We start from the raw sequence: 17,649 nt of genomic DNA, 5'->3' as shown, positions 1-17,649 counted from the left end.
GTGGAATTGGCGAGCAGAACCTTTACGGCCATACCAAAATAGCACAGACTTAGTGGCTTAATACAACACCCATTTATTATCTCAGTGTTCTGTAGATCAGAAGTCTATGTGTACTCAGCTGGGTGCTCCACTTAGTATCACACAAGGCTGAAGTTAAGGTGTCAGTCACGCTGGACCCTTATTTGGAGTCTCTGGGGGTAAATCACTTCTAGGCTCAGTCAGATTGTCAGCAGAATTTAGTTCTGTACAGTTGTAAGACTGAAGTCCCTATTTCCTTGCTGGGTGTCAGCTGAGAGCTGTCTGCAGCTTCCAGAGGCTGCCCATATTCCCTGACTTGTAGCCTCCTTCCTCCATTTTCAAAGTCAACAATGGAGTGTTGAGTCCTCACACTTTGAATCTCTCTGACTCTTGCTCCTCCCTCCTCTCCTGGTTTGAAGGACTCATATAATCAGATTAGGCCTACTTTTTGCAATATAACATAACAATCACAGGACTAAAATCAGAGATTGGAGATAATGGGGGCCAAAATTCAGCTTATCACAGCAACCATTCATAGGAAGAATGAAGAGAAGGGTATGTGCTCTAAACTCTAGTCCCCAGTTGTGACAGGACAGTTGTGACTTTTCTCTCTCCCTCTGTTTCCAGATGAAGGACCTACGTCATGAAAATATTAACCCTTTATTGGGCTTCTTCTATGATTCAGGAATGTTTGCCATTGTGACAGAATTCTGTTCCAGAAGGAGCTTAGAAGACATATTGACAAATCAGGATGTGAAACTTGACTGGATGTTTAAATCATCACTTCTGTTGGATCTCATCAAGGTTAATGGAAAGACTGAGGAAGTTTTAGATTTTCCCTAGAGATTAGAATTTAAATGTTTTTGGGATGTTTTATTTTCCTTGGATCATTGTGATGATCTCACTCTTCCACCTTCCTACCCATGGTCTGACCGCATCACTTCTCGTAGTCCCTTTGTCCATATCTATTATAAGGTACTGATATAGAAAAGGTTTACTCTTCCCACCCGTGTTCCTCAATTTGAGGGCCAGATTTGTCTTTACTTCCTGTTGCCATTGAGCACTCTTTGCCTTAAGCAATACTTTCTTCCATCCTGTTTCTCTGCATTCTGGATGTGGAAAAGTACTCATTCCCAGATCCTTTGGTGCTGCTTAGCTTCATCTCCTGGTTCGGCTTCTAAAAGGTGCTTCAGTCTAGAAGTAGGTGACAGGTCTTTACATACCATTGGTGTAAATATAAAACTCAGCATGACCAGAAAGCCAAAAGACCATAGGGTCTATTGGGCAGCAACTCCATTCTCTGAGGCAAGGACTATTGACAGCTAAGGGGGTTCATGGATGGGTCTATGTATTGGCTTATTGCAGTCCTTGAACTCCTTGGAATAATATGCAAATTTTATCTACATGCATTTTTATGGAGCTGAACTGCTTAATCAATGATTTGTTGAGCTTCCTGCATATTGACCAGTCTTGACCTTTCTATTGTGGCCTAACCTTTTTCAAGGTAGTTTTATAGACATTATCGCATTCCAATTGTCCATAAAATAAGTGTGATTAGCCTCCTTTTACGGAGGTTCAGAGAAGCTAAATGAGGTATACTTTGTTATATAGTGTCTGCCATACATAGTAAGTGCTCAATAAATATTTATCAGCCAACTATTAAGTGGTAGAGCTGATAATAGAATCCAAATCTCCTGATTTCAATTCTAGTACTCTTTCCCCTCATCCTATAAGCAAGGTCCCGTGAGTTAAGGGAGAATCTTCTAAATGACGGTCCTCTCAGGCCCATGATAAATGAAAGCCAAGCATTAGACAACCCTGGGGGAAATTTCACCCACTGCAGACTTGGCTTGGAAGTATTGGGGACTGCAGATTTTCTGAGGGCACAGGATGTAAAGCATACAAATACAAAGGAGTGTCAGGCCACAAAATAGAGCAACGTACTTAAAAGGGCTCAGCATAAACAGTTCTGAGATGATTGCACTAGAATATGAATTGCATTTATATGTGAATGAATAAACCCATCTGATAGAGTCCTGGTGGATTACATTTGAATGTCATATAAAGTTGCCCAGCAAGCTGCAAAGATCAGCAGTATTCAGCTTTCATGTTATATTTTTAATTACAAAAATACCGTATTAAATGAAATTTAAAATCACATGATATAAATATATATGGGAATACATTGACATTTACTCAACCCTCTTTCACATCTTCCCCCAAAGTTAACCACTGATGACAATTTGATGATTAACCTTGCAATTCATTTCATGTGTATTTACATACATTATAGATTTGGTTGTTTTTAAAAATATATGCTGTCACATAGTTTTGCATCTTAGTATTTTTCACTTACTTTATGGCTTAGAGATGATTCCCTGTTCGTACATACGGATCTATTTTATTGCTGTTAACTGCTGGAGAATATTCCACAGTTGGGATGCACCACAATTTGGACAGTTCCTTCTTGATACATATTTACTATAGTTTTAATGATATAATATTATAAAGCAGAGCTGCCTTGAGCATTCTGGTGTATATCTCCTTGTGCAGATGTACAAGCATTTCTTTAGAGGAGAAGCAGAATCCTTAGGTCACAGGGTATGCATGCTTTCAATTTTGATACCTGTTGCCAAATTGCCCACCAAAAAGGTGAACCAATTTTCATTCCTGCCAATGGTGGATGAAAGTTGGGCTAGACCTTTTGGGGGGAAATCAGAATCTTTCAATTCTTGGAAATTATGTATGTATGGATCTATCCTATGTTTGAAATGTCAATAAATCTCCCAATAACAGACACTTCTCTATACATACAAGATACATTTATTCATCAAAGCATAAAATTTTAGAGCTGGAAGGGACCTGGAAATAATTCTTGTCAAAATTTTGCTTTGCCTGCATATAAGAAAAAAGGGCTGAATTCTTGCCTATAATAGCTCATACCATTAACAAGCTCAGACACTGGCTTCTAAAAGCACAAAATAGTTAAATTAGTTACTAAATAAATCCTGTTTGTATCATCTGCAGGGCATGAAGTACTTACACCACAGAGAGTTTGCTCATGGGAGGCTGAAGTCTCGGAACTGTGTGGTTGATGGGCGTTTTGTACTAAAAGTGACAGATTACGGCTTTAATGATATCTTGGAAACACTAAGACTCTCCCAAGAGGAACCTTCTGCAGAAGGTAAGCAATGTATTATGCCCTTCTGATGCATACAAGGTAACTCCAAAATTCAAATGAGAATACGCACTGAATTAAAGCCTCAGGCCGATTCAACTACCCACTTTTGTTGAAAATTCAGCCTCATTTCCAAGCCAAAGGAGTTGAATGAAGTCTGCAGGCTGTAATCTCAGCAGAGCCTACCCTTCAGAACAAAGCCAGTGCAATAATGTTGAGTTCCTGCTGTGGCAGGATTAAGCGGTATTGTTTGGAGACCCCAGGAGTCTCTGGAGGAACTTGCTGAGCTATAGGCACACAGTAGGTGCTCAATAAATACCTGTCAAGTTGAATGGAAGGTAATTTGGTAGCTGGACCCCCACGAAGCACATGCTGGAATGGGATGTCACTAGAGCCTACCCTCACTGTCTCAGTCTGAGAGAAAGAAGCAAGGAGGGGGCTCCTAACAAGTAAATACTCTGTGGGTTGTGTGGGATGGCTTCAGACAGAAGTATGGCCTTCTAGTAAATAAGTAGGCATGCCTGTAAACTCCCGTTTTGTGTTTTTGTCTTCTGTTTAGGGCCCCGGTGGCAGCACCAAACAATGCCTGTAGGGGTCATAACAGATCAAAGAAAAAGGAGAAATCTGAGATGGGGAATTGGGAGTGGGTGAGTGAAAAATAGGAGGGAATGTACTGATGGAAGAGAAGAAGGAAGAAAGAGAAAGAGTAGAGAAGGAGAGAATGAACTGAGTTAAATACATATAGGAAACTTGGGCATTAAAGGTTTTGACCAGCACTGCAAGGGTGAAGAAGAGAGTGACATAAAAACACAGAGAAACCGACAACCCCAAAAAGGCAGACAGAGGGACATATCAAGATTACAACATATACTCATATTCTTAAGAGTCTGTGGCATTGGAACTTTTCACACTGCAGACTTTACTACATAAGAGAAACGAAAACTGAAAGACACAGGGAGGACACATGCATACAGACAGACAGCTCAGCCATCAGTGGCATCATCTTCATGCTCTATAAAACTTATGGAATACTGAACTTTAGGGAGGCATCTAGTCCAACTTTCTCATTTTACAGATGAGATCACTGAGACTCAAGGTTTGCCCAAGTCCTGCAGCTACTTAGCAGCAGTGCCAGGAATTCAATTCAGGTTTTTGGAAGACTGGCCCCTACATCTAGCTAAATTATGGCTTATAATAACATTTTCCTTTCTCTGCCCATCCATACTTTGGAGGACTTGAAGCTCCTGGTAATCACAGTAAAAACCATGTGATATTCTCTCTTTCTCTCTCCGCCCCCCACCCCCTTTCTGTGGACCTGTTCTTGTTGCCAACTTAGTCTTATGGTTATTGTTTGGCTAATTCCAATTTGAAATCTTGAATAGTTGCCTGGTGTTAATGCTGAGGATGTTGAGGACAACGGCTGCAGATTGGCAAGTACTTAGCTTCCTGTCACTATGAGTCATCTATAAAAGATAAAACACAATGACCAGCCACCCAGAGTTCCACTTAATTCACAGGTTGGCAACTTGCAAACTTAAGAAGCTCTGGTATTAGAGTGGGGAAAAGATAGTGCGTGCGTGTGTGTGTGTGTGTGTGTGTGTGTGTGTATGGATCCGGTCTGTCTCTTGCTGTCTGTCCCTCTTACTGCTTCATTTCACTCTCCAAATTGCAATGGCAGTCTGGATGCTCAAATCCACTCTTCACGCACTGCAGCCAGAGGGGAGTTTTCTCAACTGCAAATCTGATCATGTTACAGCTGTGCCAAAACTCACTGAATGGCTTCCCATTGCTCCTAGGATAAAGTTCAAATTCCTTTACATGGCTTATGAGCCCTGTGTGGTTTGGGCCTTGTGGACCTCTCGTGCTTAATCACTCCCTCTCCACATCTGTGCTCTAGCAGTACTGAGCTCCTTCCAGTTGTTTACCCCAGGCTCTCTCTTACTTGCAGGTCTTCACACATGCTGTGCCCATTCCTTGGGATACTCTTCCCTTCCCAGTCTGTTATACACTCCTCTGAGTCTGGCTAAATTCTACTCTTTCTTCAGGGCTTAACTTTAATACCACTGATTTAAGAGACTTTCCATGACCCCCTTTGCTCAGCTAAGCTCCTCTCTTTATGATCCTTAGGGCTTTAAACTTTGTTGTTTTTTATATTAAACATTTAAAAATGTTTATTTATTTTTTGAGAGGGAGAGAGACAGAACGCAAGCAGGGGAGGAGCAAAGAGAGAGGGAGACACTGAATCTGAAGCAGGCTCCAGGCTCTGAGCTGTCAGTATAGAGTCCATCGTGGGGCTCCAACTTGTGAACCGTGAGATCATGACCTGAACCGAAGTCAGATGCTTAACCCTGAACCAAGCAGGTGCCCCTGAACTTTGTTGTAATACCATACTTTAAAAACATTTTTTAAAAATGTTTATTCATTTTTGAGAGACACAGCATGAGCGGGGAAGGGGCAGAGAGAGGGAGACACAGAATCTGAAACAGGCTCCAGGCTCTGAGCTGTCAGCACAGAGCCCAACACGGGGCTCGAACTCACAAACTGTGAGATCCTGACCTGAGCCAAAGTTGGACGCTCAACTGACTGAGCCACCCAGGCGCTCCAGTTGTAATATCATACTTTGTTGATATGGCATGCTGTCTTCTCTCCCTTCCCAACCTATAAGCTCTGCAAAGGCAAGAAACAGGCTTGCCTCCCTCAGTGCCTTTCACAGCATCTGGCAAAACAAATGTTTGTTGAATCAGTGAATTGATCAAATAAAATGAAATAATGAACCTTACTGCTTCCCTCTTAGATGACAGGGCTAATAGAATCTTATAATTAGGAGGCCCTTGCAAATCATCTGGCTCAACTTCCATTTTACAGATGGGGAAGCTGAGGTTTGGTAAGGTGACCAAGCTAAGATTGTGAACCCCTGTCTCTTGACTTTCAGCTCTACTTTCTTTTGCACTTCACCACGCTGGCTCTCCACAGTTGATTTTTATCACCATAGCAAGGCTCAGAGTTAGTACTGGCATCAGCAGATACAAAACAAGCCAAAGTAATTTTTCTAGTTTTCCTGAGAGTTCAAGTCTAATGGCAGGTAGTGGCTCTTACTTGGCTCTGGAGTGGGGATGGGGAAATGGGGGTAGGTTGTAAGTGTATTCATTACTGTCCACTTTCAATTATGTAAGTATAGTGCAGATAAAGCCTCATTTTAGCCATTAACAACATACATGTAAGTGCTCTTTGAAAATACTATTTGGTAATGATTGTATTTAATCACCTCGCTTTTTACCAGAGAGTTTCGCCCTCTTTTCCCTTCTTGTGCTTTTAAATGTGCAGGAGAGAGGGTAACAGAAGAAGCAGCTGCGTTTTTCTTGCTCCAAGATACACCCCCCCCCGCCCCTCCAAACCATATCAGAAATGTATTCCTGAAATCCCACAGTCAGAAATGTATTCTTTTCACCAAAGTAATGTTCAATCTTTTGGTTATTTGCAAATACAAATCCTCCTAGACAAGAAGATATAATGGCAAAATCATTATAGTAAAAATATCAGAGAATGTCATGAGGGTGGGAGAATGTAGGGGTGTGGGACAAAGGCTGGGGACATCTGGGAGACAAAGGGAGAAAGTGAGTACATGATTGGGGGTGAGGCTAGAATTCCCTGTTCCACCATTTTGATCAGGATTGGCTCAAAATAGGAATTTCCAGGGCGAGTTTCTCTTTCCCAAGTTTCACTAACAAATCAAAATAACCTCTGACCTTTCCATCCTCCGGCCTGCTTCCCATGGGCTAGTCCTGTGGGATCCCTTCTCAATACCCCAAATTTATAGAGATGAAAAGTTAGCCAGCACTTTCCCCCTGCACTCACCCTCACCCTCAGCAGACACTCTTCTCCAGACTGCCTTCCTGCACTTCAACCCCTTGTTTACTCCAAACATCTCCCCTCCAAGGAGCACATGAATCCCATCCCCAGCCCAGTCACTACCTTCATTATAGCCTTCCTGTGTATCTGGTTCCCTGTCCTGCTGCTGCTGCCCCCATCCCCCATCCCCCATTCTGGCCCCCTTCCCCTCGCCTCCAGCTCTTACTGTAATAACTTCCTAGCTGGTCTCCCTGACTCCAGCCTCTCTCCTTCTTCAATCCAGTTTGTGCAGGTTGCCAGATTAATCTTCCAAACACAGCTTTCATCAAATCCCTTTCCAGCTCCCGCACCCCTACTGCCTTTTGTATTCACTCCAAATGCCTTCATTTGGCTCTCAGGGCCTCTCACCTTCTGCCCTCATTCTTCCAGCCACTCTCCCTCCCCCACTTCATCAAGCCCATTTCTCATTTCTCATTATTCCTTAACAGAGCCCTTCTCTTCAGCCAAGCTAATCTGCTTACCACCACCCCCATCTGCAATTTGCTCCTTTCTACTTCTCGTTCTTTTGCACGTACTGTTCTTTCTCCCTGCAAAGCCCTTACCCTCTCAGCTCTAGGAAATTGCATCCTTGACCTTTTGAACAAACTCCTTTAAGATTTAACTTTTTCCAGGAAGCCTTCCTGGATTAATTTGACCAGCTGTTTTCTCTTTTTCTAGTTTGAACTTCATGGAATTGCCAATATTCAACCATTTTTGACCCACAGAAATGGCAATTTCATATGATTCAATGTAAAAGGCTGCCTCCAACTTTTGACTAGTCCATTTATATTATTAATGTGTATTTCTTTCTACATTACTTAAGTGGCCCTGCCGTGTATTGCAGTCAGGGGTTCACAGGTCTGTCTTGCCCACTGGTCTGTGAATTCTACGAGGGCAGAGGCAAGGTCAAATTCATCTCTGGCACCATCCCTGTACCTAGCATAGTGCCTCGTACATAGTAGACCCTCAATAAATAGTTGTAGAACTGACTTGAAGGGACTGTTGCACCTTTTTGCTCTGTGAGGAATAGAGGGAGTCTGGAGATCCTCTAATCCTCTTAGAGAAGACCTGGAGAAAGCAACTTGTGAATCCCTGAGCTCCAACACAATCAAATTACCAAGCACATATAGATCTCAGCAAAGAGCAAATCCATGGCAACTAGAGTGGTTGTGCACTTGCCTTTCCCTGGCAGCCTGCCAATTGCTACTTGCAGGTTCAAGAGAGCAAGAAAGAAAGTGCCAGATAGTTTTGCTACTTTGAGCTTCTCTGCCCTTCCCCACACCTCTGCTGTGTCTGCCTGCATGGTCCTGGAGTGGGGAGAGTAGTATGCTTTCTCTGTGCGTAATTTCTTAGATTCATAGATTTGGACCCTGGGGGGCACTAGCATGCCATTCTATCTAATAAAAATATAAAGCAGTCAATGAAACAGCACCCTTGGAACCCTTGAGGGCATTGCAGATGCTGTCAGTTAATCCTTCCTGCATTTATTACACAATGCTTTCTTTTCAGAGTTGCTATGGACGGCCCCTGAACTGTTGAGAGCTCCAAAGGGCAGCAGGTTAGGTTCTTTTGCAGGAGATGTCTATAGCTTTGCCATCATCATGCAAGAAGTGATGGTCCGGGGCACCCCATTCTGCATGGTGGATCTGCCTGCCAAAGGTAAGCAGGAGGTGAGAAAAGGGCACTGGGGGCCACCATGACCCAGATCATCAGCCTAACCCAGGCTGTTGTAATTTGCCACAAGAGTGAACACTCTTATCTGTCTGTGCTAACTGCCTGCTAGTCTGCAAATAACTCGAGTTGTGTACGGGTGGGACTTGGAGCCAAACAGATTTAGGCATTTGGAAGAAATTCCGTAACCCAAGAAGCTGGCTTTTCCCAAACTGTGATGCAAGCCAAGGACCTACAGGACCTATGTTGGTCCTTTTTTTTTTCTTTCTTTTTAGGAGCCTCCTCTACTTTGAGACACTCCATGCCAGGTATTTCAGTACCCCTCATGATGCTGGTGAATGGCAAGGTCTTTCCATATTTTCATACCATAGGCTTTCATCCTCATCTTTCATGAAAATGTTTGACTACCAGGCACAATCCATCAATGAATGGTAAAATCAGTGGGCAAAAGTTTGAGGGGAAACAGGATATTTGCATATTCTAAGAGTGTAAACCCTCTAGATACTTACTAATTACAGGTGGAAAAATAATACGTTTACTAACAGAGGATCCTGCAGACACTACCTTAACCAAGTGATCAAGGCATGTTAACCTCATGTACCCCTTGAAGTGATACACCAAGAAGGGCACAATATCACCCTTGTGGAATTTTTGCAAAAAATGCATAACCTGAATCTAACCATGAGAAAACATCAGACACACCCCTAAGTGAGAGACATTCTGCAAAATAACTGTCCAATACTCATCAAAAGTCATGAAACACAGTGACAGAATAAGGAACCATCATGGATTGAAGGAGACTGAGACACAATAATTAACTGCAGATTGGGATCTTGAATTGGATTCAAGATTGTGGGATAGAGAAGGGATATTAGGAATAAAATCGATGAAATTCAAATAAAGACTAGAACAGTAGTATTAGTATTGTACCAAATGTTCATTTCCTTTGTACTATGGTTATATAAGCTATTAACATTAGGGAAGCTGAGTGAAGGGTATACAGGGAATTATTATACTACTTTTACAACTTTCCTGGAAGTCTAAATTCATTTCAAGATAAAAATTAAAAAATGCAAATAAAACAAAACAAAGAAACCCCAAGTACTTAACTATCGTTTGCCCTACTCAGAGTCCCATATCATTCCTCTACTCAAAACTCTCTGTTTCCCATAATTTGTCAAATGAAGCCCAGATTCCTCACATGACATACAAGGCTCTTCATAATCTGGCCCCTAGCCACGTATCTAAGCTTGTCTTCTGTCACCCCCTGCACACCAGCGAAACCACATGACTGGATGCACCTTGGTCTCTTATCTTTGTGCCTTCAAGAGTGCTGTTCACAGTTCCTGGAATGCTCTCACCTCCCCACTTTGCATCATCCAATTTTTACCATCTTCCCTGGAAAACCTTTTATAACTTCTTTCGTGTGGGCGAGGTGCCCCCTCTGTGCATCCCTGTGTATATGTCTGCTAGAAGGCTTATATTGTTGGTCATTGTTTATTTCCTCAATTGGACTATTAAGTCCTGAAGGGTATGAATTATGCTGAACCTCAGCAGAGAGGTAACCCATTCAACTCAGTGGTATTCTGGTAAAAGGATAAGGACTCCCTTTACCAGAGAGCAGATGAGGGCAGTCACACCCCAAGGGATTGGTTCACATGGAATCTATTACACTGAGGGCAGGGTGCTGCAGTAGAGAAACTATTCCTGGTATAGGCCAACCTGGGCTAAAGGAGCAGAAGTGTGATGTGACAAGGCACTGAGAAGTCAGAGGCAACAGCTGAAATTCTTTCATAGAAACAAGGGGACACTTACTATGGTATGAAGCAACACTGTTGGAGTGTTATAGCCAATGTAAGGGTGGGGAGGGCACACTGGTGGGGCAAGCAAGGTTTGGTTCATGATAAGAATATTGGAGTTGGGGGTGTTGGGAGGTGTTTAGGGATAAGAAATGAGCTCAAGAGATAGGGCTTGGATTTTACCCTCTGCGTTATGAGAAGTTGTGAAAGGGTTTTAAGCAAGAAAGTGACATGGCCAGATTCGTGTTTTAAGAATGTTTGGCAGAAGGCTAGGCTGGTCCAGTTTGAGTGTGGGTTGCTGAGGACATTGGAGGCTAACTATTTTCTCCTACTTCCAGGGAGTTCTCTCAGTCTCCCTGATCTAGATCTTTGCTCACTAATGGTTTTTGGGTCTTGAACAGGGAGTTTTGGAACTCCTACTTGAAGTCTGAGGCATTTGGAAGCAAGACTGCCTGGGGTCAAATTCAAATTCTGTTACTTACTAGCCTTGTGACTTTGAGCAATTTACTTTCTTTCTGTCCCTCATTTTCTCCTCTGTAAAATAAAAATAAGGATTCCTACCTCATCTGTTTGTAGTCAGAATCTAATGAAAGAATGCATTCAGTGTGGTTAGTCCATAGTCTGATACGTAGTAAATTTTCCACTGAAAGTGAAGTTTAAGGACAAGCAGTCAGGAGGATCCAGATGAGGTCTTGAACTATTGACTGGAGTTCTTAATCCTCTTTCCCTAGGGGCCAGGCAGGGCTCACAGCATGGATCTGGGCTGGGCCTGGGCCTTCAGGGAGGGCTAAGTGGGTCTACTGTGGAGACTGAAAAGTTTAGATGATTTGGTGGTCAGTGAAGGGAGCCAGATCATTGGAGGTGTGTAGTGTTAGAATCAATGTCAGATAGGCCACATCTAAAACCTAGTAGAAGCAGGATAAAGCTGTACCTAAATGATACTAATAGCCCAACTGATTATTTTCTTGTCCCCTCATCAATTGAATGACACATCCTTTGCTCAGATACAATTTATATTCAAGCCACCTAAGGAGAAAGCAAAGGAGATGGCTTTCTGTGATTTTTCCTGATTAACCCCTTTCTTGGCTAAAACTCTATGATCTTTGCCAAATCCTAGTGCTTTTTCTACGATTTCTAAGACTTTTTGTTCTTGTTTCTGGACAGAAATCATAGACAGACTTAAGAAGCCTCCTCCTGTGTACAGACCAGTGGTTCCTCCTGAGTATGCCCCTGCAGAATGTCTCCAGCTAATGAAGCAGTGCTGGGCTGAAGCTGCAGAACAGCGACCAACTTTTGATGAAATATTTAATCAGGTAAGTACTCTCTGAATCTTAGCATTGCCCAGAAGTCATCCCAAAGCTGGCCTTCCCAAAACTAAGTATTTGGGTTCTCATCATATTGTGAAAGGAATCTCTTGCAAGAGAGAAAATCACTCCTCTTGGGGAAGTAGCATGGGGTGGCTAGTTGGAGGCTTTTGATCCTGGAGCATTCCTAGCACATCCTCCAAGAGAGCAATGGTTGGTTTTAATGTTCTTTGGTATATGAACCTCTGTTCCAGACCATCCACCATCTGACCTAACCAACCTTTCAGAAATAAAATTGAACCACTGGGCATTTGCAAGGCAATGGCATTGAGACTGTTAAAAGATGGGTATCATGGAAGAGATGTGGACCTTCATAGAGCTATGTTTGCTTTGGAGATCCCAGAGAACTCTGCTGAGTATACCATTTAAGTGATGCCAGATGGTTTTGGAGGGTCAGGAAAGATAAATGGTGTTTGAAAGTGTGCTCATGATGGAAGAAAGTGCAAATGGGGAGTAGTAAAGCCTTTTTAGGTTCCTAGGGAACTCCTTGAGGCAATAGAGTGCACGGAAAATGATAACTTCTTTCCTTAAGATATTGAATTTCTAAAGAGTTTGATTCTTTCCCTATAGTTGGGGATGAAAAAGGGGAAATGAGGTAAGGAGAGAGAGAGCCCTGCTAAGGGAGCTAAAGTGCAGTTCCTATGTAGGAACATGCTGCTTAGGGCTTTGTTGAAACTACAGGATACCGAAACTGAGGGTGCTTTCTGTGAGTGCTGTGTCAGCTCTGGTGGAGAAGCTTTTGAGCCTGGCTGGAGTACAGCACTGAGATGCTTTGTGAGTGGCAGGTATCTGCGGCAGAAAAAAGAAAGAGTTGGATGGAAAGCCTGAGGGGCCCTGCATATGAAGTCATCCATGTCCCCAGCTAACAATGCCTCCATTAGCCTGGCTGGGTTTCTTGAGGACACTCAAACATGTATTCAATAGTATGGAAAAGGCAAAGGACCATGAAGGTCACATTTCTGAAAACTTACCATGAGGCAGGAGAAAAGCATTTGCTCTTGTGTTGATGCTACAGATGTTATTTCAGAAGGCAGCAGAGAAGCTGGTGATAGACAGAAGGAGTGCACATCATACGGCCTTCAAACAAGACATTGGTGGGACTGCCTTTACTGAAATGCTTCGGCACTGAAAGACAAGGATAGCCTGCCAACTTCCTGCAGCTAATAAAACTTAAATGGAAAGAGGAAGAGAGGGAGGCTCCCTGGGTTAGGCAATGGGGGGGGGGGGGCTTAAACAATTCAACTGGCTACTGAGATTACCTGTAGGACTTTGGTAGACATGTAGATGTGGACCAGGCTCAGAAAGGGACTCCTAGTATCAGCCTTGGGACACTGAGTGCTAAGGGGAGCATGTGTGGCCCAGCTGCATAAAAAGGGTTCATTGGGATAGGTTCCTATACGTCTGCTCAGCAAAACTACCACCAGTCTTTTATTGTAAACACAGCCTTGTGCATGCTGACCACATCAGCAAGGAGGGGCTACACTCTTGTGATTCCAATGCTATGCCGCTCTCCCTGTCTCTGTAGATGGACAGCGTCTCAGGAGGGCTCATGAAAAAGCTGCGGCATGCACCCACCTCTAAAGGATCAGGGCATAGAATGGCTCAAGACCAGTTGAATTTCTACATGACCCTGACTGACATGAAGGGCAGGTGGTAGGGCACATCATTATTCCTGGACCCCATGGTAAGAAATAGGGGTAGATTTTACCATGTAGCTCTTGGGTCATATTTAAGAAGTCAAGGAACCTCCCTCTGTCCAAGAACTGATAACACAGTGGCATTAGAAGTAAGGATGATTTCATAGGCTGATTATCTAGAAGGGTAAAACTGTGCTTCCTTCTCTCTTTCCTCTTATCCCACTCACAAATGGCCAGAGCTCAAGACCAGATCCTATTGTCTTTGAAGTGGCTACTATTCATGTGACAGCATCTGGGAACTGAAGAATCCTTCCCAGAACACCTTTGCTCAGATTTCAAAGAACCAGAAGGGTAGGGGAAGAAGTGCTCAGGGGAAAAGAGTCTTGTGAATGGGCCAGGTAACAATGAAGTTGAGTGGTGACTTTTCCTACTTATACCTAGGTTTACTTCTCATGCCCTGGCATTTTGGAGGAAGGGATTTTTGATAAGGTGTCCTAGCCATCATCTCTGAGTTTGTGGGTTAAGAATTCCCTGGCTCCTTTTTCTGTTTTACCTCCAGTTTAAAACTTTCAATAAAGGGAAGAAGACCAATATCATTGATTCCATGCTTCGGATGTTGGAACAATATTCTAGCAACTTGGAAGATTTGATCCGGGAACGGACTGAAGAGCTGGAAATTGAAAAACAGAAAACGGAAAAGCTTCTAACACAGATGCTACCACCGTATGTGTGAACACCTGAGGAGTGTGAATCCTTGTAACAGTGTGTTCTATTAAAAATAGAAAAAAAATTACCCATCAACTAACTGCTCCCTCCCCCTGTCCTGTACCCTCTTTACTCCCAGTAGGTTTGAGTCACACCTTCAAATCAAAGATGAATTGGAAGCCAAGGGAGAAGAGCACACTTCCTAATTTCCCACTACCTATGGATCATGCTGGTCATTTAAGTTTTTGGTGCTTCAGTTTTTCTATGTGTCACTTCATGACTTTGCCTGGAAGTTGACCAATTAAAAGGAGGCAGTTCTTTGAGCTCCTAGAAGAAAGTAGCAGAGTTGTTCTTCTAGGTTTTTTCTTCCTTAGTTCAAAGCCTTATCTGTTGATACAGTTTCCAAAATTTCCAAGGCACCTTATCATGTCATAAGGTAATCTTCTAGGAGACAATAGGGGAAATTAGTCTCATGCAAAGCAGCCACCTAGGAACATTCCCCGAGCGAAGGGACAGCTGAGGAAGAAGGATAGCTTGCTGAAAAAACTCCACAAAAACACAGACAAAGGCTGTCTGTTCAGTGCTGTATTCCAGCATCTGGAACAGTGCCTGGCACATCATAAACACTCAATATATATTTATAGAATAAATTAAATAATTAATGTTTTCATCCAGATGACATCTACTTACTCATCATTTACTTGGCAGTGATTTTTGGAGAAACTGTGCTCTAGCAGATGTGTGTGTGACATGCAGGGAGGCCTATATTCTCTGAGGAATAGTTGTGTCTGCTTTTCAGGTCAGTTGCTGAATCCCTCAAAAAGGGCTGCACGGTTGAACCTGAGGGCTTTGACTTGGTCACCTTGTACTTCAGTGACATTGTGGGCTTCACCACCATTTCCGCCATGAGTGAGCCCATTGAGGTGGTGGATCTTCTCAATGACCTGTACACACTCTTTGATGCCATCATTGGCAGTCATGATGTCTACAAGGTAAGTTACTTAGCAGAGACATATATATTCTAGAGAGAAAATTTTTGTATGAGGCTTATTGGTATGCAATCCAAAACTAAAAGGTAGGATTTTACTGAATGTGGTTAGTTAGGAAGTAAAATTTAAATAGTATACCACTTCCATTGGTACCTTATTAGAAATGAAGGCCAGATAGAATGCATACAATTTCACACTTTACAAAGTAACAGTATGAACCCAGCAAGAGATTGCTAGTTAGATTTCCTTTGAGCTGTTTTCTAGAACTGAGACTAAGAAGAGCAAAAAAGGCTTATTGTGTTTCAGTGGCTAAGTAACCACACTGTAGGCACTATCATGCTAGGTACTGAAGGGGAAGGGGAAGAAGCATTGATGTTTTGCCCCTAGTTGATGACTGCTACAGAGTTCCTCTTGGTAAAGCTTGTGTAGATCTAATACATGCTGCTAAAATTTGGTTTCCTCCCTTAGGTAATGTTTTTATACAGGGGGGAACTCTGGCATTACATATGTCAAAGAACTATTAGACCTGAGGCTCTTTGGGATTGCTACTGGGTAACCAAGAGCCTATTTAGTAGTCTGAAGTCTAGGGAAGTCATTAATTGTGAGGTTGCAAACACCTGCCCCCACCTTCCTCCCTGCCCCTCCAGCTGTCAATTTCCACTCTTCCTATCAAGGTTGCAGAAGATGAGCAGAGAACAGATGACTACATTCACTCATTTCAGGTGCCATGCTTCCTTACCCTTGATTTTATGTGTTGTCTTTATTGAGGCAGAAAATGACTAAAAATCTTACAGCTGTGCAATGCCATTTCCATGTTGTCTGCAACATGGATACTTGTCTTATTGATGGAGAAATATGCCCCAGGCATCCCAAACTTCAGACAGCTCCTCTGTCCCAGGAACCAAGGTAGAGCTGTGGAATGAGTACCTCCATTCATTGGATCCTTCACATTAGTCTGAAATGTTCCAACTCTCAAATCACACACAGGGCAGTGTGTTTATCTCAGATTAGGCAGGGCCCTTTCAGGTCAGGTACGGAGCCTGAGGGGTAGGCCAAGCTACCTAAATAGGGCTCAGAAATAGACATCATACCTGTCAATCAGCAGCAGTACAAACTAATCAAGAAGCACACATGGAAACCACAGTGTAGGAAAAATCCATGGAATCAGACTACCTGTCTTAACTTGTTCAGCTCAAGCAGCTTGAAGAGAAAAACAAATCACCAAAAGCTAATTCAATTGAAACTAAAATCAAAGATAATTCAGCATGGGCCATAACACAGCCACTGGTTTAATCAATGAAGCTGATACTGTTCAGACAATTGTTGGAAGTCTTAGGGCTGAGGCCATAAGATCTTTTGGTACTTTATGGCTGCAGAAGGGAGTTAGTAGGCTGTTTCCAGGAAAAAAACAGGGCTATACAAATACAAAAATGAAATCTAACTTTTCACTGCTGTTTATTAAAAGCAACAGTGCGAAGGAAATAAAAATTAAACCAGAAGTGACTCACCAAACCTGTTTGTGTTTTCATTTTCTTTACCTATAAAATTGGAATCACCTCCCCTGGCACTTGATAATCTGAAATGAAAGTAAGAAGGTTACTTCAGAATTATGAAGTTGGTGCTTTGTTTACAGTTTCAATTGTCCTGCCACCACCCAATCTCAACCAGACCTCCTTCTATACATCCTCTGCTTTTTTTGTGTCCTTATGCTGGCATACGCCACCCGCAATTCCCCACAGCAGTCTCACACCAAGACGAGGCAGTGCCCATGCTCCCTGCCTTCTAATATCTTCATCCATACTGGTGGGGACCCCTGGGTGACTGAATCATTTGGGGGAAGAGTCAACCACTATTCTTTGATAATGGCCAGCCAGTGAGTCTCTCCCTCCCATGTAACATTTGCATCATAACCATTGCCTTCCTCTGTGCAGGCAGGCATACATATTTGAGGGCAGGGATCCTCTTCTCAAATTGCACCAGGTAAGGGAGGCCCTGGATAGAAGCATGGTGAGGTACAAAGTCCCATGGATTCAAAGCATTATTGTTATTGGCTATATAGAAAGGCATGATGAGGGGCCTATTGCTGATTACTAAACTTTCTCTGGAGCTGAGTCATAGCCACCATCCCATGGTTTATGTCAAGACATATCAGTTTGGTGATGATGATGATGATGGTGATGGCTGCTGCTGCTGATAGCTTGCCCTTATCATCTACCAGACAGGTTTTAAGTGCTTTGGCATATATTAAGTTATTTAGTCCTTAGAAAACTCTATAAGGTAGGTACTGCCATTATCCTATTTTACAAATAAGGATACTAAAGCACAGAGAAGTTAAGTGGCTTCCCAAAGCCATGCAGTCTGTAAATGGTGTATCTGGGATTCTAACCAAGGTGGTATGAC

General features: G+C 42.8%; 1 protein-coding gene across 1 annotated transcript in view; it reads left to right on the top strand.

Moving 5' to 3' along the window:
* GUCY2F (guanylate cyclase 2F, retinal) overlaps window positions 1-17,649 on the top strand; it is an 89,795-nt gene that overhangs the window by 57,737 nt on the left and 14,409 nt on the right. The window contains exons 8-13 of the mRNA XM_027054884.2: window positions 646-822; window positions 3,046-3,202; window positions 8,594-8,743; window positions 11,719-11,867; window positions 14,115-14,278; window positions 15,060-15,252. Of these exons, the coding sequence (XP_026910685.1) occupies window positions 646-822; window positions 3,046-3,202; window positions 8,594-8,743; window positions 11,719-11,867; window positions 14,115-14,278; window positions 15,060-15,252 (990 nt within the window). The remainder of the gene's footprint in view (window positions 1-645; window positions 823-3,045; window positions 3,203-8,593; window positions 8,744-11,718; window positions 11,868-14,114; window positions 14,279-15,059; window positions 15,253-17,649) is intronic.

Source organism: Acinonyx jubatus, chromosome X (genome assembly GCF_027475565.1).
Source record: "Acinonyx jubatus isolate Ajub_Pintada_27869175 chromosome X, VMU_Ajub_asm_v1.0, whole genome shotgun sequence".
In the NCBI taxonomy this organism is placed as follows: Eukaryota; Metazoa; Chordata; class Mammalia; order Carnivora; family Felidae; genus Acinonyx; species Acinonyx jubatus.
The sequence above is the reverse complement of the archived record's forward strand: the minus strand, read 5'-3'. Positions and strand labels throughout refer to the sequence as shown.